The following is a 25,066-nucleotide window of genomic DNA, read 5'->3' as shown; positions in this document are numbered from 1 at the left end:
GTACCATCTACATTTGAGAAAATGAATTTTACTTGTATAGATGTCTATCTGTTTGTCTATCTATAGTGTCTATGGAATCATGTTTATGGAGAGATAACCTTTAAAGTGTCATCTTTTTCCAGAGGATAATGGCCCAGAAAGCTGCCTGGGCTTGAGTTTGGTAATTGTTTGAATTCAATCATTTTGCAGAAGAAGCAATCTTTGCTTCTCTGTGTATAGGTGATAAATCACACTTATGTTACTTCTAAAATACCTTCAGCCTAAGTCACTCTGATAAAATCAAAATAGAATAAGGCATTGTTGCTAAATTCCTTTTTGGATCCTGCTCAGATATTAGAACGTATTTGAATCTGCTGAATTTTAAATAAATATTGATGTACCAGTTATGTACTTGTATATACAGGCCCATAAGATGAGATGATAACTGTAATAGAAGTTCTTGCTCTTAGATAAAGGCATTTTTGTCTTTTCAAATCATACCTGCATTTTAGGTCTTATGGTAAATGCACGGGAGAGGTGTTTTGTACTTTCATTTGTCCTATCAAGGTGAAAATGCATTCCTTTGACTTTCAGGGGAAAGTACTCACTTTGTAACAGGAGTTGAAATGGCCTGGAGGAAAAGCCACTGGCCCAGGTAATGCAGGTAGAGCCTCAGGAACCAGAGAGAAGCCATCAGCAGGATAATGTACCAGAAGCCCTGGCTTTGCCATTGAGCTAATTGAAGTTCTGAAAATACTGACACCAGCACAAAATGGAGATGTTTGAAGAATTTTCCAGATCTACTACTATCACCACCTGAAGAACAGCTACAAAGAAATAATAGATAAAGTCTGGGCTTAAAGCACAATCAAAAATAAAATATTTTGAAAATAACAATGAAGACATCATAAAAGTAAAATTGAATAAAGTTATTTCCAAATATTTGGGATTCACAACTATTTATGTTTCTTTTTGCCATAATGGATAATTAAAAGAGAACATAAAGAAACAAGAATTAGGGAAATGAAAATGAAAACCACAATGTTCTATCACCTCACACACCCATTCAAATGGCTACCACTAAAACAAAACACAGAAAATAACAAGCTTCGGCAAGGACTTGCATAAATTGGAACTCTTGTAAGCTATTTTTGAGAAGGTAAAATGGTACAATTTGCTATGGAAAACAGTTTTGTGTGTCCTGAAAAAATTAAAACTAGAAATACCATGTGATCCAGCAATCCCACTTGTGGATATATATCCAAAAGAATTGAAATCGGGGTCTAGAAGTGCTACTTGTACCCGTGTTCATGGCAGCATTACTCACAATAGCCAGGGTGTAGAAACAACATAAACGTTTATTAGCAAATGAATGGGATAAATAACATACAGTATATACATACAATAGAATATTATTCAGCTTTAAAAAAGAAGGAAAGTATTCAACTTGAATGAACCTTCAGGACACTATGCTAAATTAAATAAGCCAGTCACAAGAGGATAGATGCTCTATGATTTCATCTATGAGGAGGTATCTGAGGTAGTCAAAATCATAGAAACAAAAAGTAGAGTGGTGGTTGCCAGGCACTGAGGAGGAGAATGGGGAGTTGCTGTCTAATGGTATGGAGTTTCAGTTTTGCAAGATGAAAAAGTTCTAGAGATTGGTTGCACACAATGTGAATATGCTTATCACTAAACTGTATATTTCAAAATAATTAAGATGGTAAATTTTACATTGTATGTATTTTATCACAATTAAACAGTTTTTTTAAAAAATATGAAAATTATTATAAACCTTAAACATTTTTTTAAAAAAAATTTTTAAATATAGAATACATTCCACCTTATCTCACCTACCTATAATGATTTCTCTTGTTTAAGATTAGATTTAAAACAGGACCCCGATCTCTTGCTATATACACAAATTAATTAAAGATGGAAAAAGACTTAAATATAAGGCATGAAACCATAAAAATTCTAAAAGAAAACATAGAAAAAACTCTTCTAGACATTGGCCTAGGGAAAGAATTGATGATTAAGTCTCCAAAGGCAAATGCAGCAACATCAAAAATAAATAAATGAGATCTAATTAAATTAAAAAGCTTATGCAGAGAAAAGGAAATAATCAACAAATAGACAACCTACAGAAGGGAGTTAAAATTTTCAAGAAACTATTCATCTGACAAACGGCTAATATCCAGAACCTACAAAGAACTCAGAAAAATCAGCAAGAAAAAATATCAAAAAGTGGGTAAAAGATATGAACAGAAATTTTTCAAAAGAAAGTAGACAAATGGCCAAGAAATATATGAAAAAAATGCTCAACATCACTAATCATCAGGGAAATGCATAGTAAAACCACAATAAAATACCACCTGACCCACATTGGAATGGCCATTGCTAAAAAGTCAAAAAAGAACAGATGTTGGCATGGATGCAGAGAAAAAGGAACACTTACACAGTGTTGGTGAGACTGCAAATTAGTACAATCTCTATGGAAAACAGGATGGAAATTCCTCAAAAAATAAAAGTATACTTATCATTCAATCTGGCAATCCTACTACTGGGTATGTCCCCCAAGGAAAAAAAGTCGTTTTATCAAAAGACACCCTGTGCTTGGATGTTTATTTATTGCAGCAAAATTCACCATTTCAGAGATATGGAATCAACCTAATTTCCCATCAATTCATGAGTGGATAAAGAAAATGCGGTATATATGTATCATAGAGTACTACTCAGCCATAAAAAAGGAATGAGATAATGTCTTTTGTAGCAACTTGGATAGAACCAGAGACCATTATCCTAAGTGCAGTATCTAGAAATGGAAAAACAAACGCCACATGTTCTCACTGATAAGTAGAAGCTAAGGGATACGTGGTATACATGGGCACAAGGAGATGTAAAGGAAATTGGAAACCAAGAAGGGGGTAGGGTGGGAAAAGGGTAAGGGATGAAAACATACCTATTGGATAAAATGAACACTATTCTGGTGATGAGCATACTAAAACCCCTGACTTCAGCATTATACAATGTAAAAACATTTGTATCTCCTTAATATTCTGAAATTAAAAAAAATAAAAATTAAAACAGAACAAAAGTAATTAAAATAATGGAGGACATAGGATAGTATAAGCATAAATAATAGAAGTGAGTCACTTAGTACAGGGGTCACTGGAGGCTTCCCATAGGGATGACAGCTAAGGCATGACTTGAAGGATAAATAAAAGTAAGGGAAAAGTAGAAAGAAGAAGAAAGTGAAAAATGGTTCTAGGAAGAGGTAATTATATTATTCATCCATATGCAAATAAATGTCTGTCATATGTTTGAGGTACCTTAATAAAAAATTAGACTTAATTATTTGCATGTAATTGTTAAAGATCAACTATTTCATTGTTAAAATGAAAATGAGTCATTTAATAATATACCACTAAAAACCTATGAATAACAATTCAAACTTGAGAACTCTTTTATTCCTCAATACAATACTGACATTTTTCTGTTGAAACTAAATAAGAAAGGATCTCATACAAAGTATTCTGATTCAGCTCTGCTTTCCTCTCTATATTTAGCATTAAGAGCAAGAGATGTCAAAGTTTCCAAAATTAGAGTTTTTTTGAGAGACAACATGAAGAGACCATCTGAAAATAAATCAACAACCAGAAATCATTCTCTACCCAGTCCCAAGAATATGTGGAGGTAAAATACAGTAGAGTCACCATAGCATGGTGACCAGAAGTTCTGGGATCTGATGGCCTGGGTTTAATTCCTCTCTATGCCTTTGTTTCCTCACCTGAAAAAAGAAACTAGTAGTAATAGTACTCACATCCCAGGGTCAGGAGGACAACTAGGTTAACAGATGCAAAACACTTTGAACACTGTTATCACTGCGGTACTTTCACAAGAAAAAAAAAAAACCCTCAATCTGTTGCTTCTTCTCCTTTCTCTTCTTCCAATGTTTGCCAGTGCTACTCTGAAATAAACTGAGCTTCTATTAAGCCCCCAAAATGTAGAAAACCTTTCTAAATGATGATATGATTATTTTTATTTTTTAAAGAGATAGAAACATGGATATGCAAATATTTGTTATTTAAAACAGTAAATAGCATTGGCCTATACCATGTGTTATATTAAACCAGAAATTGATCTTTGTGATAATGAGGCTCCAAATTTCATAGTAGCTTGCCCAATTTTATTCTAGAAAAATTTCTAGAATGATACAGTAAATTCTTCAACCCAAAATAGTCCCAATAATAAACACATTACCAAAGGAGAAACTAGTACCAGAGTAAGTAGTTCAGTGACTTACTGACTAATGGCAGCAAGTGAGAGCCGCGTTGTGGAACAGAATTGGAATTCATGGGTGTCTTCAAGAGTTTTTACAACAAAAGTTTATCTCTTTGAAGATTATCAAATATGATGATAGTTATACCATGGGAAGAAAATTACGATGGAAACAAGACTCTTGGGAGAAAAAAAAAAGGAAAGAAAAAACTAACAATAGCAGCAATATCAATAAATAAAAGACAAGCCACTATTATTAGCACCCCGAGCTTTGTGGTCTGCACAGAACAAAGGAGGCACCAAACATGACATTGACAATTCCTTCTGCAGTTCCTGTGTGTATTTAGTCATGAAGGTGTGGAACATCATCTAACTGAAAGCCAGGTACAGCATGCTTTGCCATCACATGAAACAAACAAGAAACAGATCCCAGGAGGCTTTAGTTTACATACAGTGATATACTCAGGGGACTAGCTCTCTTCCAGAAGGAACCCAGGATATCTCACTACATTTACCATCATGTGACATGAAACCCAGAACTTTCTACACTGCTAAAGCAAAATATCCAGCACGTGATCTTCTCTTTAGTTAATTATTCTGTCACTGTTTTGCCTCTTCAAAGGAAAGGGGAAATCAAATACAGATTTGGCATTGTGTTGTTTGCAAAAAATTGGAAAATTTCAAATGATGCAAAACAGAGAAGACAGTAACTTCTTTGACCTTCGGAAATTTCCACTGTTCTTTTCATATCTATTGACATAAATAACTAAGCAGTTTAAGTGCTTCTGCACAAAACTCACTATAAAGTCATACTTTTACCATTGGTCTCCCTAATAAAATGTTTCCTACTCATATGCAGATAAATACATGTATTTGTTTATCAGTCTTTTGATTTAGGACAAATAATACTAACTAGGTACCATTTATATCTGATTCAATATTCAATTATCTTGTACCTAGTCAACATAATTCAATATTTGTTTTTATTTGTTTGTTCAACAGTGGTAACTACAGCATATGATTTAAAGAATTAGGAAAAAACTTAAATCAATCATTTAGAGTTTAAAAATTTATATACTGCAAAGTTAGAAATTAACAAAAGAATCAATTGACACTAGATGATGCCAAATAAAATGACATATCAAAAGACTCATTAATTGAACAAAGCTAATCAGGGATAGTCTTCTTAACAATGCCCAAATAAAAACAAAACATAGTAGTCCTTTTCTTTTAATCATTTTGAATTTGCACCTGAAATCTAAATGCGTGCTTATATAGAATTATATCTACTCTCTATATATATTTATTCTTTTTGAAATATTTTTCACTCAAAATAATTGTGTTTCCATGTTTCAAAACTATCTGGAAAGAAAACATCTTTTTTATTCTTGTAAACATGCAGGGCACATTATAAAATGCAATGCCATTGTGGGATCTCTTCATCCACATCGCAACTGTTCTCTCCTTCCTCTGTAATCTTTCTTGGTTATGTACAAAGAGTATGACCATCAAAAGGATAATAAATGGCCCCTGCCACTGGTGTGTGTAATACGCATAGTGGGAATTGATTTGTTGGTTATGAAGGAAGCCATAGAGCACACAGATCACTGCAAAATCACATTGAGGCCAGCGCTACTCCTCGGTGCATGCAGACAGCTCCTCTATTGCTCACGGGGTGAGCTGCCAGAGGGTGAGAAGAATGGTGAGGTCATCCAGTATTCAGCTATTAAATGAAACCTATTTCTCTGAACTTCAGCCACATTTCATATGACACACATATATCCCCCTTCCATGCCCAGTCCTTATAGAGACCTGAACTCAAACAAGATTTCTATGATCCATCAGTGTAATAATAATAATAACAAAAAAAAAGACCAAAATTGCTTTGGAAAAAAAGCATGGAATGCATTCTTAAACTCTCTTCTACAGTGAATAAGAATCCTTAAGAATGTGGATACAACGAAGACTCGTCACACATCAGCTGTGCATAATAATCCTTATTTAAAAATCCCTGCCAATAGATGGCACTAAAATTTCCATATTTCCTTCTTCTGGCATAACCAAACATATTCTAGATGTAGCATTTCTAAAATTAAAGTGTTTTTTCTTATTATAATCATCTATAAGCAATTCTCTTATTGAATACTTCTTACTTTCTACCATATGCCATTAATAAGCAAACTTTACAGCATGAATATCCTCAGTGATTTTTTAAGCTTTCTAAGACTTAATGTTAAGCTTTTCAGAGAACCACTAGAATCACAGTATCAAAGAAATATACATAGGTCGTAACATGTAACTATTGGAGAAGACCTCATCATATTCCCTCAAACTTTTGCAGAAGCTGAACTAAAGTGTAAACAAATGAATTGACTTGCCCACGTTAGCACAATTGATAACAAAAAGGTTTCTAACTAGTGTCTCCTGCTTTTTTGTTAAGACTCCTCATCAGTCACCTACTGAATCACTTTAGCAGGAAACCCCAGAACTAAGAAACTCTAGGCTAATTGAAAGTGAGCATCTTTAACTGGAACTGAATTGAATACAACTCACTCATTCAACAGATCGCCATTAAATGAATATATGTCAGGCTTCATGATAGTATAACTGGCAGAATATGGCCCCCAAATATCCATGCCTTAATCCCTGGAACCTGTGGTCATGTGAAATTATGTGACAAAGGGGAATTAAGATGCTAAATAGTTGAGCTTAAAATAGAGAAATTAATCAGGATTATTTGGGTAAGCCCAATGTAATCACAAGGGTTCTTTAAAATATTGAAGAAGGAAGAAGAGATAGAAAACCCAAGGGAGAGCCAGAAAAGTGTAGTGTGAGAAGGTTATGCATGAATTTTTTGACTGTAAAGGCAGAGCTGGTCCAAGGACTGGGTATGGCCTCTAGAAGCTAGAAAAGGCAAGAAAACAGATCCTCCCCATAGCTTCCAGAATGAAGGCAATCTTGCTGACATTGATTTCAGCCCAGTAAGACACATTTTAGATTTTGGACCTTCAGAATTGTAAAACAAAGTTTGTGTTGCTTTAACTCAAACATTTGTAGAAATTTGTTCCAGCAGCAATAGAATGCTAATCTGGATGAAATCTAGATTTGCACCGCTGAACAATGTTGCCACTCAACCCACAGAGTTTTTGTCTGTTGGTAGAGACAGACAAGTAACAAATCAAATAAAACACAGAGCTAAAATTCAGTGTGATAAGTATTGCTTTGGTAAGGTACAAAATGCTTCAAGAAAACACAGGACAGATACCTATCTCCAACTGGTTCTCTTCTGAGCTCTACAAAGTTAGGAGGAATTAGACCAATGAGAGGAGCAATGGGCTGGAAAGGAGGGGAGCATTCCATTACATATGCAGCTCTCAGAAGAATAAAGTCCTGTTTCTGAAAACAAGTGGATTGGTTAGAAAATGTCCAAGTAGGGGAAGCTGGTGACAGAGTGCAAAGCTGGAGAGGTAGAAGTATACTAGTTGTGAAGAGGCCTAGTCGGAATAAGTCATATTAAGGAGTTTTGATACTATCCTGACACCATCGGTAGCCGTAGAAGTATTTTGGGGTGGAGGGGGAGAGTCAGGAAGGGAGTATCATGCTTGTATTTTGGAAACAGTGCTCTGGCTACAGAATGAATAAATAAAGGTTTAGGAGGGTCCAGACTAAAAGACAGAAAGGATGGTGAGCCATTATAGATAATGGCTTTCCAGTACTGACCAACTGGGGCAGAACTCCAGAGACTTCAGATCTATGGATGTGAATGTTCTTTGTTGTCACAGTAACATAAAGGTTGGCAAAGGAACTAAACTTCCTGAATGTGCATGAAGGTCCCAAACAAGGAACTCTCTTGCCCTCTGTATTAGTTTCTTAGGACTGTTGTAATCACAACATGGGTGGCTTCAAACAACAGAAATTTATTCTCTCACAGTTTTGGTGGCTAGAAGTCTCCCTCCAAAGCTTCTAGAAGAAGATCCTTCCTTGCCTTTTCCAGCTTCTGGTAGCCTCAGGCATTCATCAGCCTGTAGCTGCATAGCATCAATTTCTGCCTCTGTCTTCACATGGCTGTCCTCCCTCCGTGTGTCTCTTCACACATAAGGACACTGGCCATATTAGACTAAGGGCACAGTCTACTCCAGTATGACATCATTTTAACTTCTATCTGCAATGACCCTATTTCTAAATAAAGTCACATTCTAAGGCACTGAGCGTTAGAACTTCAACATAGTGTTAAGGGGAGATGTAATTCAACCCATAACACTCTCACATGTGACCAGAAGCCCTTTTGAGGAAAAAGGAATTACAGTGGTCATGGGACAAAGACCAGGGGGTGGATCTGAGAGATGTTAAACTAAAATTACCAGGACTTGGAGACTTTTTGAACATGGGGGCTGAAAGAGAAGTTGTCATTTCCAAGGTTTCTGGCTCAGGTAGCTCATCATAGGTGATGGAGAAGAAAACATATCAGAAAAAAGGCATTAGGTCAGGGACAGCAGAAAATGAGGGGAAAAAATAAACTCATATTGACCTATTTATGGAAAATGCTTATAGTACATCCATGAGAATTTGCCCAATAATCAGCTGTCCTCATGGAAATGGAGTTCAAGCGTTACTAGAACCGGAAATAGAAGTTTGAAGTCACAAACATGGTAATATGAAGCCGTAAGAATGGTGTGGAAATGATATGAAACCTAAAAATTATAAAAATATTGGTGACTAGGTTTGATATAAATTTCTCCTTTGATGGAATCTGTTGTGTTGACACTGAGCAATTGACACTCAAGTGCTTGTTGATTCTTTTCCCATATGCTGCGAACTGGCTGCAAACTCACCTGATCAGGACAAATCCTCCTCCTAAATTTGCTTTCCTGAAAAATCCTTCATGGATAAGTGTTTTGAAGGTAAGCGAGAGTATTTTTGCATAGACAATAATAGAGATGTAATAACAGCAGCTATTATGTATTAAATACACTATGAATTGGGAGCATTTCATAAATTACATCTAATTTACAGGGCCAATTTAGAAGACAGGTGATACTATACTCATACAGATGAGGAAAGAGGAATTTTAAATGCAAATTACTTGCATTAGACCATCCAGCTATTAAGAGACAGACCAAGATCAGAATCTAGATTTGAACCTGATTTTAGTCCTATGCCAAAACTCGTGCATTTCCACAACTCATGCTGTTCTGACTGCATGGGGGTTGGTAGAGACAGCAGGAAGGAGGATTACAGGTCACCCACATACAGCTAGAAGTTATACTGGAACTCAGTTAAATTGCAAACTGATGTCCATGATTAGCAACCCTGCTCCATGAAGGCAGGAACTGTATGGTGGGGCCATTTCTCTATCCCCAGGTACTAGCACCATGCTTTCTGCATAGTAGGTGCTTAAAAGTGAATATGTGCTAAATGAATAAATTATTTAAATACATCGTTTACTAAATGGCTTCTGCTAAAACTATAACTTGTTTCAGTCAATGGGCCTATTCCTTTAACATTCAGCTCAATACTTGTATGCCTATGCCAACTTATTAATGTTTGTTTGGTGCCTAAGAAATTTGAAAGCCATCATTAGTATTTTCTAAATGATAGTTATGGAAAGTTTAATAAACACACAGCAGTGTGTCATTAAGTGATTTTGCTGGTAAGAACTCTGGGCAAGTTCGCTGTGTTACCATGTTTGAAAGAAAATGAGGTAAAATATGTCAAGATAAGGAAACACTAATTTGGAAAGAAAAAGCATTAAACAAAATGAATTATTGCAATACTATAATCATGTGCCAATTAATTGGATTAATATTAACCTATTAATTATAAATGACATCAGTTTTATTTTTTAACAAAGTTATTAAAATGCTAAAATCTGCTATTGTTTTGTCTTCATTGTCTCAAGTATTTTTGCAAAATATGTGTCTTTTTTTAAAGGTATCTGTACATATACATTTTCTGAAATGTTCTTGATAAAATTATCTATTCTTTCAACTTTCAGAAAACTTGATGAAATGAGAAACTTCACAAGTTTATGTTGATGTTAGCATTTTTAAACTGGACTTCTCCCCTTAAAATTGCATCTTCTTGGTCAATTTGGGTATAATACTTTTAATGTGACACATTGCACTTTTAACAGGTTTAATTCAATTTATAACAAATGCCTCTAATTAAGTTAAAAGATCTTTGAAAATTGCTAAATCTTAGGGGTAATATTATCACTACTGACATTGAAATAATTGATCATTCCCACTGAGGCACAAAAGTATAAATGTTCTAATGAGAAAACAGCGATTGAAGTATGTTGAAGGAATCCAAAGAGACTCCCAAACTCTTTAGGCTGTTAGTTCTGATGGCAGTCTCTGATAGGAGAGGAAAGCTTTGGAGGGGGCAGGGAGAGATGAAACTTATCCAGAGTATTAAAAAAAAAAAAACAAAAAAAAAAACTGAAAGCAAACTTCACCACTTGCAGTAAAGGGGACCAAAAACTGTCTTTTTGCAAATAATACAGTTTTCATTCAATATGTGTTGTGTGTTTCTGTTTTAGAACATTCATTTTGTCATTTGCGAATAATATTTTTAATAACATTCTCTGGTAATAACTGCTGGGTACGATATTTGAATGTACCTATTTTTCCAAGAGAAATTCTCTAGGAGTCAAGGATGAATAAATACAGGGCTAGTGCTTTACAATAATTAGGATGTATGAAAGCTAAGGACAGCCATTGCCCCTGACTGAACAACAGTACCCAAACAGGAAGCAGAAATGTTTGAGTTTTGGCAGTTATTATTACAACTTACCTTCTAGCTTAAGGAAGTCACTTGGCTTTGCAGCTCATCTGTTAGTAAGGAGAACATTTACCTTGCTGATATTTGCCTGGCCTAATTAGTTAAAATGTTTACAAAGCACTTCATATAAGTGGAAATGGCTAAATAATTTATGCATAATGGGAGTTTTATTAATAATTGGAACAATAATGTAAAAGCAGTTAGCTTTGAAAACAATTACATTGATGAGCTGTGTGATAATGCATAAACAGAGCAGTATAAGAAACAAACAAAAAAAAACCCTTCACGGCTTGACTAGAAGAATATCATCAGGAGCCTTTCAGGACCCCAAGAGTCACAGAGCTACCTAAACTGAAGGACAAGGGGAGACAGAGCTATATGCAGGGTGACAGCAGAGATCCCAGCTTGAATTTTTGCTTTTCTATTTATAAGGTTTGCGATATTTTATAAATTATCTAATCTCTGTGCCTCAGATGCCTCCTCTGAAAATAGAGGATTGTATAATACCATCTACCTCTTCAAGTTGTTATGAGGATCAAATGAGAGACTATATCAGATTTTTATGAAGATGAATGCAGCTTTTAAAGAAATGTTGTTTACAAAGCTGGGGGTGGGGGTCACTAACTAGACAAAGAAAGTGATTTCAAATCACAAAATTGGCTATTAATTTTCTATCCACTATTGCAGGCAATGGAAAACACATTTCAGTGTAAGGAATCACATTATAATTCTTCTAAAGGTGCCTATAAGTAGCTTAGACATTTAAATTGAGAAAGACAAGACATAGCTTTGGATTCTCTTCTTTATCTCTTCCCTGAAACCACAGTTTGGATTATATATACTAGATAAAAAGGTATTTTGCAGTAAGGAGCCAAGAACTGGATATGCAACGCAAACCACTGACAACAACAGATACATTGAAAACAAGAGAAAGAGAAAAATATATTCCCAGTGTAGATAGGAGTTAAACCAGAGGTTGATTAACTGTTTGCACATAGAGCACACCATAACACTCAGATTTGGCTGTGGGATTGAGTCTAATTTTGCCTTTCCTAACAAAATGTGGGAACATGTGAAATACAATGTGGGTCTCATCTCATCCCACCCTAACTTAACAGTCTAATTCAGATACGACTCATGTTGAAATGAAGACGAAAACACATTAGAAAAAAGTAATAACCAAATGTTGACAAGAAGTCTCAGGGTATCATCCCTGCCATTCTGGTGTCTGGAACAATGGGTGACTCATACCACTGCATAGGAAGTTATGGTTCAACTGAATTGAATTGATTTGAACTTAAAGTGTATGTGGCACAAACAATGAGCTTTATTTAGCAGTATATGCAATATATACACACATATTTGATGAATAAATGAGTATCTAAAGAAAAATGTATAGTATAGTTTTAAAAGTATGAATTATAAAATCAGATGGAATGGGGTTTGGATATCAACTCCATCACAAAGTAGCTATGTAAACCTAAGTAAAATACTCAAAATCTCTAAAATAATAATAATATTAATTATATAATACCTATTCCAAATGTTCATAGAGCAATGAAAAGATAGAATAATACATGCAAAGCTATTAGCATATTTGTCTTATATTAAATGGTCAATTAATATAAGCCAAATAGAACTATTCTTATTTTTATCACCATGATTATTAATAATAATAATGGTAATATTTTCCAAACAATAATGAAAATAATCTGAATTTCACTCTCTACTCCCAGCTGCTTCCAAGGAAGCATTCTTGCTATAGAAATAAAATTTAAATTCTTCCAATTATGTCCAGAGTAGTTTTAGTAATTTTTAATCCATATCTTCTTTTAAAACTTCTAAATAAAAGACCCAAAATAGAAGAAAATAAGCCCTCATAATTTAATGCACAAAATACACGATATAATATATTAATTCTTTTGCTTTCCAATTTAATCCTGAGTTGTTTTATTTAGTCACCTATTATAAAAAGTAATTTGTGTTGATAGCTCTGAGGAAATCTAGAAATTAAAGAGCTAATTAAATTCCTTCTGAGTAATTTTTGAGTCTCTGTACCAATATGTGTGCACACACATTCAAACATCCACAAATATCCAAATACTGCAGGATGTTTCTGGAAACTGACCTTCCATGATGTCTGCTTTGACTAACCCTTTCCCCCGGGCAGACAAACCTAACCTTTAAGCCACATTCTCAAAAGAATCATAGATCATGCACCTAGTAGAACCGAACTAGAATGTCAGAAATTATGACCAAGATAGGAAAGAGAGGTAATGAGAAGCTGACCTATTTTGTTGTGAATTTACAACGGGTGGAGGATTGTAAGGAAGTTACTTTCTTAAGTAAAACTAATAATAATAATAATAATAAATACCCTATAAAACATCTAAATAGTGGTCTCATTTCTATAAATAGTTTAGCATCCTCAAATTTATATTTTAATTATATTTTTAATAAATGATCCTGCATATTTTTTAAAAGGAGCTTTTAAAACATACTATAAAAGCATCACAGGAAGCCACACCTGATGCAATAATCTTAGGATATCACTGTGAAACAAAATTACAATGGCAATTTGCAAAATACTTCGCTAATTTAATGCTGTATATATACTTTTACATTCCAAAAAATGTGCTATTTTTGTCACCTAGAGCTCTGAGGTATAAAAATGACAGGAAGCCTCCTGTTATTTTGAGTGTAACTGATCAGTTTATTGATCGTTTATGTTTTTTATATAGGCATTTATCAATATTTTACATATGCGTTTACTGAAGCACACTTCAGTATATCCTAAAATCTAAACCTAAATTTCCATTTAAAGTTTAAAACAAATAAAATTTAGTGCATAGAAAATTTACCATAAACAAAATTCAATAAAGTCAATAAATTTTATTTTCAATACCTTTTGTATGCATTTTCTGAAGCACAATGGTTCAAAGAGGACAAAAATCAGAGAGCATATGCCAAGTAGCACATCAAGGTAAACATAAGTCACAGAAATGTTTAGCTCTCTCCTACTAAGCAATTGCCTTCCACTGAGGCACGGCTGCGTGCAGGAGGCGGCTGAGGGGAGAGCTTGGACCTGTGCCCGTGCTGAAAGCCAGAAGGGAACTGAGGAGCAGGAGGACCCGACCCCTGAGGTCTTTGCTGATGATCTGGAGTTAGAGTGGCCCTGAGTGTTGTCCCGCATTGAGGCAAAGGGACCAGACCTTTGTGTTTCCATATCAGTCAGGCATCAAGTTTAGTTGCCCTAGGGAGGAGCACAATCTGGAGGAGATTTCCTGTGGCCAAGAAGAATTCCCAAAAAGGTCCTCAGATCGGAGTCTTCAGCAGCCAATATTCCCAGGAACTGAAGGCTGGGGTCTTGGCCTTAGGGAGGACCTGGGTGACACACCAGAGAATCCATTACTGCCCACCCTTGTGCCACTCAGTTTCACTTGCTGCATATGGTAAATTCACACTATCTAGAAACTGTTCCTCCAGGACTTGGGTCAGTCTTGTTTGCTCAGAAACTTAATGGAGAAGGGCGAGTGAGGACAATGACACCTGGGCTGCACTGCTGCAGTGCAATTGTTGCAGTGGATCTCCAGATCATAACGGAAACTCTTTATCCCCCTCCTCCACCACATGTGATCCCTGGGTGGCGTCTCTCCTGGTCTAGGCAGCTCGCTTGGTGTGGTGTTCTGATCTTCAAGCCTTGAGGTTCCCGGCTCCTAAATAGTACGTTCCTCTCAGGCTCGGGCTGGATGGTGGGAAATGTGAGCATTAGTGGGTCATGTGTCCACAGCTGCATCTCCTTTACAAGACAATGGGCCCCTTATTCTGAGGCAACGTTGCATGGCATTCTAGGTTAATGATCAAACACTAAATTTTCCGGTAGTGATACAGGCCACGGCCCAGTTGGTAATAAATGCAAACCCATATCTGGAATATGTACTGCTCCTTTTCAAGCTGAATTGTTACCTCTTCCAAGGAGGAAGGGGCCCAATGTACTCAACTTGCCAAGTGGCTGTAAGGTCTCCTTGGGGGAAGATGCTATATTGGGGGCAGCATTTATTTCTATCAGTGAGGGGTAGACATTTGGTAGCAGTAGCTAACATTAATATAAGTCATGGTGAATTGGAGCCCATACTGTTAAAGCTTGTAAATAGCTTCCATCCCTGCCTACCTGTCTATCTGGTTCATGAACCCACTGTGCCAGTACTGAGGTGGTCCGTTATTGAGACTGGCTGAGGTTAAACATCTAAGATATGTTGGCTACTTGTTTGTTTAATGCCTCTTCCAGAGTGGATGTTACTTGTGGATATTAACCTGCAGTACAAAGATCTTCAGACTTTGTATCCACTCAACAGTAAATCCACGTTCCTCTTCTCCCAAATTTCTTATTCCATATTTTCTCATCTTTTTCCTTTCAGGCCCCTGTCCAACCATCTAGGCCATTTGTCTTTGTCACGAGCCCTTATAGATGTTTACTTTGAGCCACTCCACTTTCAACACAAAGGTAACAAGTAGCTGCACCTGCAAGAGTGCTCCCCACGGACACTTTCCCCTGCTGCTGTGGTGCAGGGGCACCCCTGAGTGGGCTGAAATGCAGTAATGATCTGTTTCCACTTGCACCAATCATCTGCAAACTATGCTTGTTCTTTTTCCTCTTCCATCAGCTGGTCATAAGAAACCCCCTTCCCTGTGCTGACATAGTGTTAGCTCAGAGAGGGACTCCAGTGTACCAGTGGCAGGTATCATGGCAGCCTAAGTCATCTGTTCATGCAGCTTACTTTTAAAATTAAGGTCATCTCCAAAAGATGATATGGTTCCACCAATATAGGATCACAGATGTATGTATCCATCCAAACTCATCAAGTTGTATTCATTACACATGTGCAGATTTTTTTGTACAGATGTCAATAAAACTTAAAAATTAAGACCATGTCAGAAACTGATAAGTGCTATGCAAAGTATACAAATCAGGATAATGAGATACAAATTGACTATTGGGTGAACATGGAAGGCCATTTTGTCAAGGTGGCGTTTGATGAGACCTGAATGAGATGGAAACAGCTATGATTCCATGTCAGATTATGACAATAGGGAAAAGCATTCCATTAACAGTTAGAGTGATTGAGTCCCTAGGTCAAATCATACCTGAGGCCAGTGGCTAACTATATTCTTTATCTGCTACTACTACTCACTTCTATAATTTTTTTTAAAATGTTTGAACAAATGTAACTTAAACTTTGTCACTGTGATCAAAGAATCCTGTTATGGACTACATGTTTGTACCTCCCTCCCCAAATACATGCACTGAAACCCTAACCCCCACGGAATGGTATTAGAAGGTGGAGACATTGAGAGATAATTTGGTTTAGATGAAATCATGAGATTGGGTTCCCATGATGGAATTAATACCCTTATAAGAAAAGAAGGAGACTAGAGTTTACTCTCTCAGCCATATTAGGATACAGTGAGAAGACGACCATTTCTAAACCAGGAATAGAGCACTCACCAGATTCAGCATCTAGCAGCACCTTGATCTTAAACTCCTCACTCTCTAGAAATAAATGTGTCTTGTTTAAGCTACCCAGTATTATTATGCATCAGCCCAAATGGACTAAAACAAATCCTAATATAAATCCTAATGTAAATATTAGGAATATTAAGACTGCTCTGTTGGGGCAGGGTTGGGTTGGGAACCTATTTTCTGTGAATCAACAAAGAAACAGTAAATTATAATAATTGTAATAAGATTTGCACAAACCATGTGGCAAATATGAGTTGGCTATCCAGAATCACTTTCCAATCCAGCTGTTCTTTGCCCACCTCCAACTGTAGGGGCAAGAACGATCTAGATATTCCTTTTTCCAACTTCCCCTTGTAACCAAGAGCAGCTACATAACCTGGCTCTGGACAATGAGGTGCAAGGAGAGGGTTGCCAAAGGGATTCTGAGAAAGGGAATCCTCTCCCTAGTAGAAGAGAAAAACATGAATAAGTTCCCTCTCCACTAGCCCTTCTTCCCACCTTTGAATGTGACCTTGGTATTTATAGCTCCTGAAATCATGAAGAGTCCAAAGAGAGTCTCACCAAGAAGCTAAGCCGGAACCCTGACCTAGCCACGCTGCAGAAAGAATACAAGCAACTGCCTTCTGACCAACTACTGGTTGCCTGAGAAAGTTGAACTCCTCCTCATTTAGGCCACTGGTATTTGGTTTCCCCCCTATTTGCAATTTAAAGGTATTCTTTACTGATATTGACCATTTCATTTCTAAAATCTAGCAAAACCTAGAATAGGGACTGGCATTAAATAAAAGTCTACTGAGTAAACAAAATTAAAGTGAATCAAAAAACAATATCACAAGAATGAGGAACACGGTCAACATCATGTCTGTCTTGACGATGTTCATCATGTCACTAAAAGCCAGAAAACCAAAGAACCCACGTTTTTGCCAGTTTTGTTTTAAATATTCAGGACCTTCCTTCAGTTGAATGGCAAAAGTGAAAGAATAATTGAATCATTTACTAATTTAGATATTGGGGCTGGGGTTAGTGCTACATGTGTTTGTGTTCTGCAGGTGACAGAATGATTACTAAATGCACACTGCATATATCATAAGCACCAAGTGTCATTCCAAGAAGCTGCCATGAGATTTCCTAGCAAAATATTTTCCCAGCAAAGCTGCTGTGTGTGTGTGTGTGTGAGTGTGTGTGTATGTGTGTGTGTGTGTGTGTGAGTGTGTCTGAGTGTGTGTGTATGTGTGTATGTGAGTGTGTGTGTGTGTGTGTGTGTGTGTGATCAGAAGCAATTCACAGCTCTAGGATTACGCCTGCCTAGAGGCAATCACAGACAAGGCCCACGCAAATACATTTAGAAATATGGTAAAGATCTGTTATTATGCAAAAATATTACGTTTCCTGTACTATTTCTGATAACTACCACATTAATTATTAGGTCCAACTTGGTGAAAATAAAACGAAATACTCAATAGGTAATTTAGGTGTACAGCGTATGAAGTGAAAAGAAGGATATCGTATGATGTGAAGAAATGAATGAGATACCTAACTGCCCTCTAAATTAGCTCCACATGGAAACATTTAATACTAAATTAGGAAATCGAATATTCCTAAATTTATGAGACTTTTAAAATGAGAGGACAGTGTAATAACCCCTATAGAGCAGATCATACTAGAACTGCCCTCGAGAGTAAAAGCCATTGTGGGAATTTGAATCCAAGTCTTAGGAAGCCAAAAGAGCAACATCACCTTTCTCCAATGATGAAGAGCTATATAGCAAAATAGTACTTGAGATATCTGAATTCATCTTTTAGACTCTTTGAGTACATTTAGAAATTTAATCCCTATTTATGTAGCAATTGATCAGATAGTTTTAAAAATAGCTCCTAATCTAGTGTCCTGAAGTCATGAGCAAAGCTTATGAAAAATAAAAATCCTCTTGTTTTCCTTCAAAATTGTTGCCACAGTGCTTTCATTTATTTTCAGAAAGCAACACAGAGAGAATAAGGGCAGATTGCCAAATTTGAGACTAGGGATGTCCTTGAAGACAGCCTAAACCAAAATAAACACAAAACAAACATGTCTACAATTAAAAGATAGTAACACTGCATTATAATTAGTTGTCTCAGGAAGTAAAGATGTTTTCAGTTAACTGAATGGGTAACAATTACTTGGATTATTGTCATACTTAAAATGTCAGTGTTAAATGATTGCTTTAAGCACATAATAATAAATTCTGCATTCTTAAGTGGCAAATACAACAGAGCCAAATATAGAGAACGTTTTCACTAGAAGCAAAATTAAACACTAACAAAAACACGCAACACACATTTTTAAAACACATAGAAAAAAAGAGGGATAGTTTAGATACACAACATGGTTTCATATTTACCACTTTGCTCAGAATTAAGAGTGGGTCAAAAACTCATGGAGAAATCCTGTTTGGGGCACGCCCGCCACTTCAGAAGTAAATACATAAGGAGAGAATTCTATAGACTTTAAAGAACTCTTCCTGGAAATCTGGGTTAATTATAGTATTTATGAAAATAGCATTGGTTAATTTCACACCTGCGATTAAAGCCGACATGATTTCCTGGGACATGTTATGATCACATTGTAGTCCGGCAAACCACATTTTTCCCGTGTCACCGTTAATTGCACAGGATTAACAAATAGCAAGTGTCATTTGCTTATACTGCCACTGTCAGGAACGACTCTCCTTGTCTCCAACATAGGTTCTTATTTTCTTGTGACTCTCCAAGTGCCCCAAGCAAGCATAAAGCTCCCAGTGATTCCACTGAGGCAGTTTACCATCCTGCAAGCCATGCCACCTAAAAACTCATGCCACACAGCAGGAAGTTACATCTAACTGCAAATTGCAGGAAAGGACAGTTCTTCCCTTTGCAAGTTCGACTTTAATCGGATACGTTAGATATTCTTTTATTCATCATCTATGACTCAGCCAGCTATTTTTAGGCACTGACATCAATGGGGCAGAAATGCAATGATCTCTGTCCTTCCTTTCCTTTTCCCTGGGGAGAGAAGAGAAACCACATCCCAATTATTAATCATCTAATTGGTAAGATCTAAAAGTTTGGAATAGATAAGAGGCCACTTTAGCTGTGAATGTTTAAGGATTGTCTGCTGAGAGAATGGTTCTTGAGATGGGCGTTCAAGGACTGGCAGGGTTTGGGCTGGCAAAAGAATATGAGCTTAAGGATTGTAACAGCACGGAAGAAAAATCTGAGAAGGCAAAAGAGGCAGAGTGACAGGGCGAACCTAGCCTCACAGAGAGAAGAAATATTTTCCCCCTAAAAAGGACTTGAATATTAAAAAATTTTTTTAAAAGACCCATTTGCCTTTTTCTTTTTTTTAATTTTTATTTTCTTATTTCATCATATTACAGCGGTACAAATGTTTAGGTTACATATATTGCCTTTGCCCCACCTGCATCAGAGTTGCAAGTGCTGATATACTGAATCACATACTTCTTAAAAAGAAAATAAAAATCTAATCTGTTCCTTTTGCTTTAAAAAAAAAAAATCATGATGTTTTATTTTGGGCCAAATTATTATGGCCCAAAATACAGAATTTGTACACCCAGAAGAGCAGGCTCTTAAAAGCTTCCAAACTCACAACCTTGAAGAAAAATCTTTCTTTCACCATAAGGTTTTCTTTGAAAAGTTTGACTTAATAAACAAATAAGCTAACAAATAAATCAGGCAGGCACACTAAGTACTGAAGCTAGCAGGCATTACGTGCACTGAAGCTTAGTCCAGGCCATGTCTAAATGACAAAAGGCGCAGTGTGGCACCACAGGGCTTCTCAGGTGGCCAATCTGAAACAATGACTCTCCACTCACGGGAAAGTTCACGCAGGCGCTGGGCCACCAACAGCACGGTGACACCGGATGTGCCCACATCTTTGTGCTGGGCTTCAAGATAGTAAAAGCAGGAAAACAGTACATGGGGTTGTCTTCTCGACTTTTCTGTCTCTGGAGTGGAAAGATCACGGAGCTTAGTCTCCAAGCAGCCGGCCCTTTACCAGCCGCGTGGAAGGAGGTAAAGGACTTGGAACAGCAACTTCTTCCCCTTTAAAAAACAAGAATAATAATACCTACCTCAAAGAGTTTCTTGTGGGGAAAAATCGGAGAAACAAATAGCTCCACTGACTCAAGCCACCTCGTCACAGCAGTAAAATAACTGAATCACTGCTTTCCTGTTTAGTACCCACTGACAGGGTGTCCGCTACGAAAAAAGAAGACAAGGAAGTGGAGTGTGGTCACAGGTGCCCATGAAGGGGGAGGAGAAAGGCTCCTCAGGTGTCTTCCTGCGGCCTGTGGGGACAGCCAGAATGCCCAACACGCTGCTGGGTGCCTTTTCTGCACTATTTTTCAATTAATTTCTAATAAACAAAGAATTTTATAAGATAATTACCCAACTAATGAGGAAAAGGGGAATACATTAAACGTTTTGAAACAGTATCAATAACATAAGTCTAAAATATTCCTCAGACCTCTCTTCCGGAATCCTGTACAAATAATACTCTATTTTAATTATTGAATAGAGAAAATAGGGCAAATTTAACATAAACCAAGATTGGTTTATTATAACTGCTGTGAATATTAATATTAAATATTATAAGAAAGAATTAGTAATGGGTTTATTTAGACCTTAGGGTCCAATTCCTTTTAAATGCTCTTGTATAATGAAAAAGTAAGGCCAATTGTTTGGGGAATTAGGATACCCTGGGATAATACTTACTTTTCACTCAATATTTAATATTAAAAAATTCATAAAAGCCATTTATCTAATTGGCACTCTCCTAGGCACCTGGTAGAAGATCAGTGAAAATTACATTTTTAAAACCAGGGAATTTTAAATACTGGATTTCGAGGATCTTTAAGTATTTCAAGGAAGAAAATACTTATATTTTTCTAGAAATTGCACAACTTAGAATAAGTCTTAAGCATTTATTAGACGATTTCAAGAGCATCACTTAAATATCAGAGCAATGTCATTCCCATGGGAAGCTGAGGCCTGAGGTCTATTTGAATTAGCTTTTTTTGTTGTTAAAATATTCAGAAACCATTTCAGCCAAGAAGTTCAAGTATTCCTCTTTTCTGTTCTTTTCTGCCATTTAATGAAGAGCAGGGAACCAAATGCCACCAGGCAGTACTGCTGGCGCAGTCAGTTCTAAGCCAGTAAGTCGCCACGAAGTAGACCATGGAGACACTAGCATTTGCACTCACACCAGAAAACCATATTAGAGTGACTCTGCATCAACATACAAGAAGGATGAATCAGTCAACAATAAATGAAGTACTAAAAGTGTCTGATTTCCAATGCAGTGCTTCTAGCAACGATTGAAATTAAAAAACTGCTAAAACATAGCTATGGAACATACAATCTTGCTGTGAGTGCACTGACGCCAAAGTCAACAATAAAATAAAAGAAGGAATGAATATGCATCTGTAGCTGGGACGTCGTGGCTGCTTGATATATCATGGCAACAAGCAGCATACTGGTAGGATCCTATGTTAAGTTAGAAAGATTAAAGGTTTTAGAGCAAGAAAATGTTCTTTCATTTTTATGTAAGACTCAAACTGGAAACATCAAACTGCAATTTCAATTAAAGACACTATGTGTTTAATTGATGTCCGGTGGTCTGCCAAATTCTACAGCTTGCGCAGAAACAGGTAAATAGAATTCATTGCAACAGGACCAGAGTCCATATGTCTACTTGTATACAGGCCCCTGTGTTCAGAGAATTACTAAGAATACAGTCAGCATTCCACAATACTGTGGCCATGGTTTGGAATCTGTTTCATGCTCTCCTGTGCTGGGCATCAATTTGGATGAGCTCAAAGCTACATTTCCTAGAAATCTCCTTCCCTGCAGCATTTTGGGTTAGAATCTCTCAAAATCAGGCCTAATCTAGTCATTAAAAAGTCAGAGCCTGCTACATAATTTGCAGGGACCGGTAAAAAATAAAGACGTAGGGCTCCTTGTTCAAATGGCAGGGAAAAAGCATGTTAAATGTACTGAACTATAAAATGCCTCCTTTCTTCTATAGTCATCCTTTCTCCACCTGCTGTGCTATTTTTAATTTGCTATTTAATGTCACACTTCCTTAGACATGGGGAAATTTCTCCTCGAAGACCCACCTAGGCTCCCAGGGGCTCTATCCACGACACAGGTTACAGATACGTGTGCCCACCTGTTGCCAGGTTCTCCATCCTGCCAGCTGCAGAAGCAGTGTGCCGTGGCCTGGATGGGGACAGGGAAGTGTGTCCACATGAGAAGACGCTGTTCAGGTTCCTGCTTGGGCTGGAGGGCACCAGTGGTCTCTGGGCAAGGATGAGGAGGGAGGGAGGACAGGCAGGTCTCAGAGCAGCAGTCATTATCTTCTGATGACCTTGCCGTAGTCTGTTACAGAGATGGTGACACACAAATGTGCTCAGGGGAATCCAGTCTGTCTTACCCTCTTCTAACCTGGTTATAGATCTTCCACTAGATGCTGATGCTGTGCGCCAACAGTGGGCCCACACCCACCACCAGATGTTTGGTAGTGGATTCAAGAGGCCACATTGCCCACAGATGGTTCCATGAGCTCGTCTTTGCAGTTCCACTCAGGTTATTGCATGTGCTTGGCCCTTCAGATTCTCCTGTAAGCTCAACTTGTGCACAAATCCCATGTTTCAGGGTGATTCATTATTGATTTCTCCTCTGATACTCCTCCTCTCTGTATCAGACCTTCACTCCTCCAGCTCTCACACATGTGTGCACAGTGTAATTCCTATCACACGCCCACATCCTGTGGCATTCTCGGTGGCTCTGCTTACGACTAAACCCCAGATGGCTACAAAAATCCCCCCAGCCCGATGCACATACACCTTCAGAATGTGACTTTCTTTCTCCTCTCAACAAGGTGTAGAGTTTATTTCTTATCCCTTGAATCTGGGTGGCCTGTGGCTTGCTTTGGTCAACAGACTATAGAAGAATTGATGTTGTATAACCTGTGAGTGTAGGTAGGTCTCAAGAGGCCTTGCAGATTCTGCCTGTGCCTCTTGGAATGGTGAGACCATCACGTGAGGAAGCCCAGGTTTCTTCCTGGAAAATGAGACAGCACATATATGGAAGAGAGGCAGGCAGCTGGCACCCGGAAAATATGAGCGAAACCTGCAGAGAACATCCATCCCAAGTTGAGCTGCTGCTAATTGTGGCCAAGAGTCATCCCAGCAGGGCAAACAGAAGAACTGTCCAACACACTTAGCTCCAACTCCTGCCCTACAGAATTGGGAGCAAATAAAATGATGTTTTTAAAATGTAGTAATAGATAACTGATTTTTTTTAAGGGATACCAAAAATGTGATGTCATAACAAAAATCTAAAACCTGTGGCATTGACTTTGGCAGGAGATGGGTTATGGGTGAAGCATACAAAAGCGGCAAAGTGACTTTGCAGTAGAAGGAAAAAGCAGTGAGAAACTGCTAGAGCACACTGGTCCCCCATAGTATATAGAGGTGGAGCAATTTAAAAACCTATAGTAACTTGGAAAGTAGAAAAATGCATAAAGAACTTGTAGATCTGGCTAAAAAGAACTTTGGAGAGAATGGAACTTGCTGGTTTGGTGCTTCTTGCTGTGTATGACAAAGTGCTGTAAGAAAGACATGAGCTAAGGAACTATTCAATTTAGAAATAATAAAGAGAACAAGATTCTTGAGTTGGTACATAAAACTCTTTCTCATCTTTTGTCTCTTCAACCAGCAAAAGATGTCCCGGTAAGAAATGGCTCCCGAATAAAGAATAAGGGGTGTATGGCTGTAAGACCCTTTGTTAAGACCCAAAAATGGTTTAAGATAGTGTCTAGGAGATCCTCCCAGCAGGGAAAGGGGCCTCTGTGAATCTTAAAGATATTGTCTCGCAGCATTGTGACCTGCCACCCAGAGGAGAACAGGGCTATTTCAAAAAGAATGGTGGGTGTGGCTTTTATATGAGAGTCCAGTGTAGTAGATCTAGTTCATCTGGCACATGAACTTTTTAAGCGACTTTTACCAGCATTGTAAAGTCACAGAAGAGACACTTCAAAATAAAAATGGCTTCTGGGCCCCCAACTTTCTATGAGCAAGAAACATGGTAAAAAAGCTACTTAGGTGCAAACATGGGCAATTTCTTACCAAATGTGAAAGACATCTCAGAGGCTGGAGCCAAGAGCCCAGAGGGGAAGCTAAGAGCATAAGAGGACACTGGCTTAGGAACTCCTTTCAAGGAACATAACAGAACCCTAATCAAGAAATTGTCCCTGTCCCTAGAATAGAGGGACCTGGCAACAGTAGGTGTCCAGCTGGATTTCAGAATTGCTATGGAACAGTAATTAATGCCAGCTGCTTGTCCCTCACCTTTTGAAGGGAGAGTCCATTATGGTTACCCTTCCAAATGTGCATAAGGGTACAGGAATGCAGGTAAATAGTTCTTTTAGTTCTTGATCCCTGGATCAAGAGAAGCTGTATCT

At 37.4% G+C, this 25,066-nt stretch overlaps 1 protein-coding gene across 1 annotated transcript in view; it reads right to left on the bottom strand.

The window, feature by feature from the left end:
* Positions 1-583: 583 nt before the first annotated feature.
* Positions 584-25,066, bottom strand: part of LOC105865113 (uncharacterized) — a 215,492-nt gene continuing 191,009 nt past the window's right edge. Inside the window, exon 8 of the mRNA XM_076010756.1 lies at positions 584-806. Coding sequence (XP_075866871.1) covers positions 584-806 — 223 coding nt within the window. The remainder of the gene's footprint in view (positions 807-25,066) is intronic.

Source organism: Microcebus murinus, chromosome 15 (assembly GCF_040939455.1).
Source record: "Microcebus murinus isolate Inina chromosome 15, M.murinus_Inina_mat1.0, whole genome shotgun sequence".
NCBI classification, from domain to species: domain Eukaryota; kingdom Metazoa; phylum Chordata; class Mammalia; order Primates; family Cheirogaleidae; genus Microcebus; species Microcebus murinus.
Note: the sequence above shows the minus strand (reverse complement) of the source record. Positions and strands in the feature narration are given on the sequence as shown.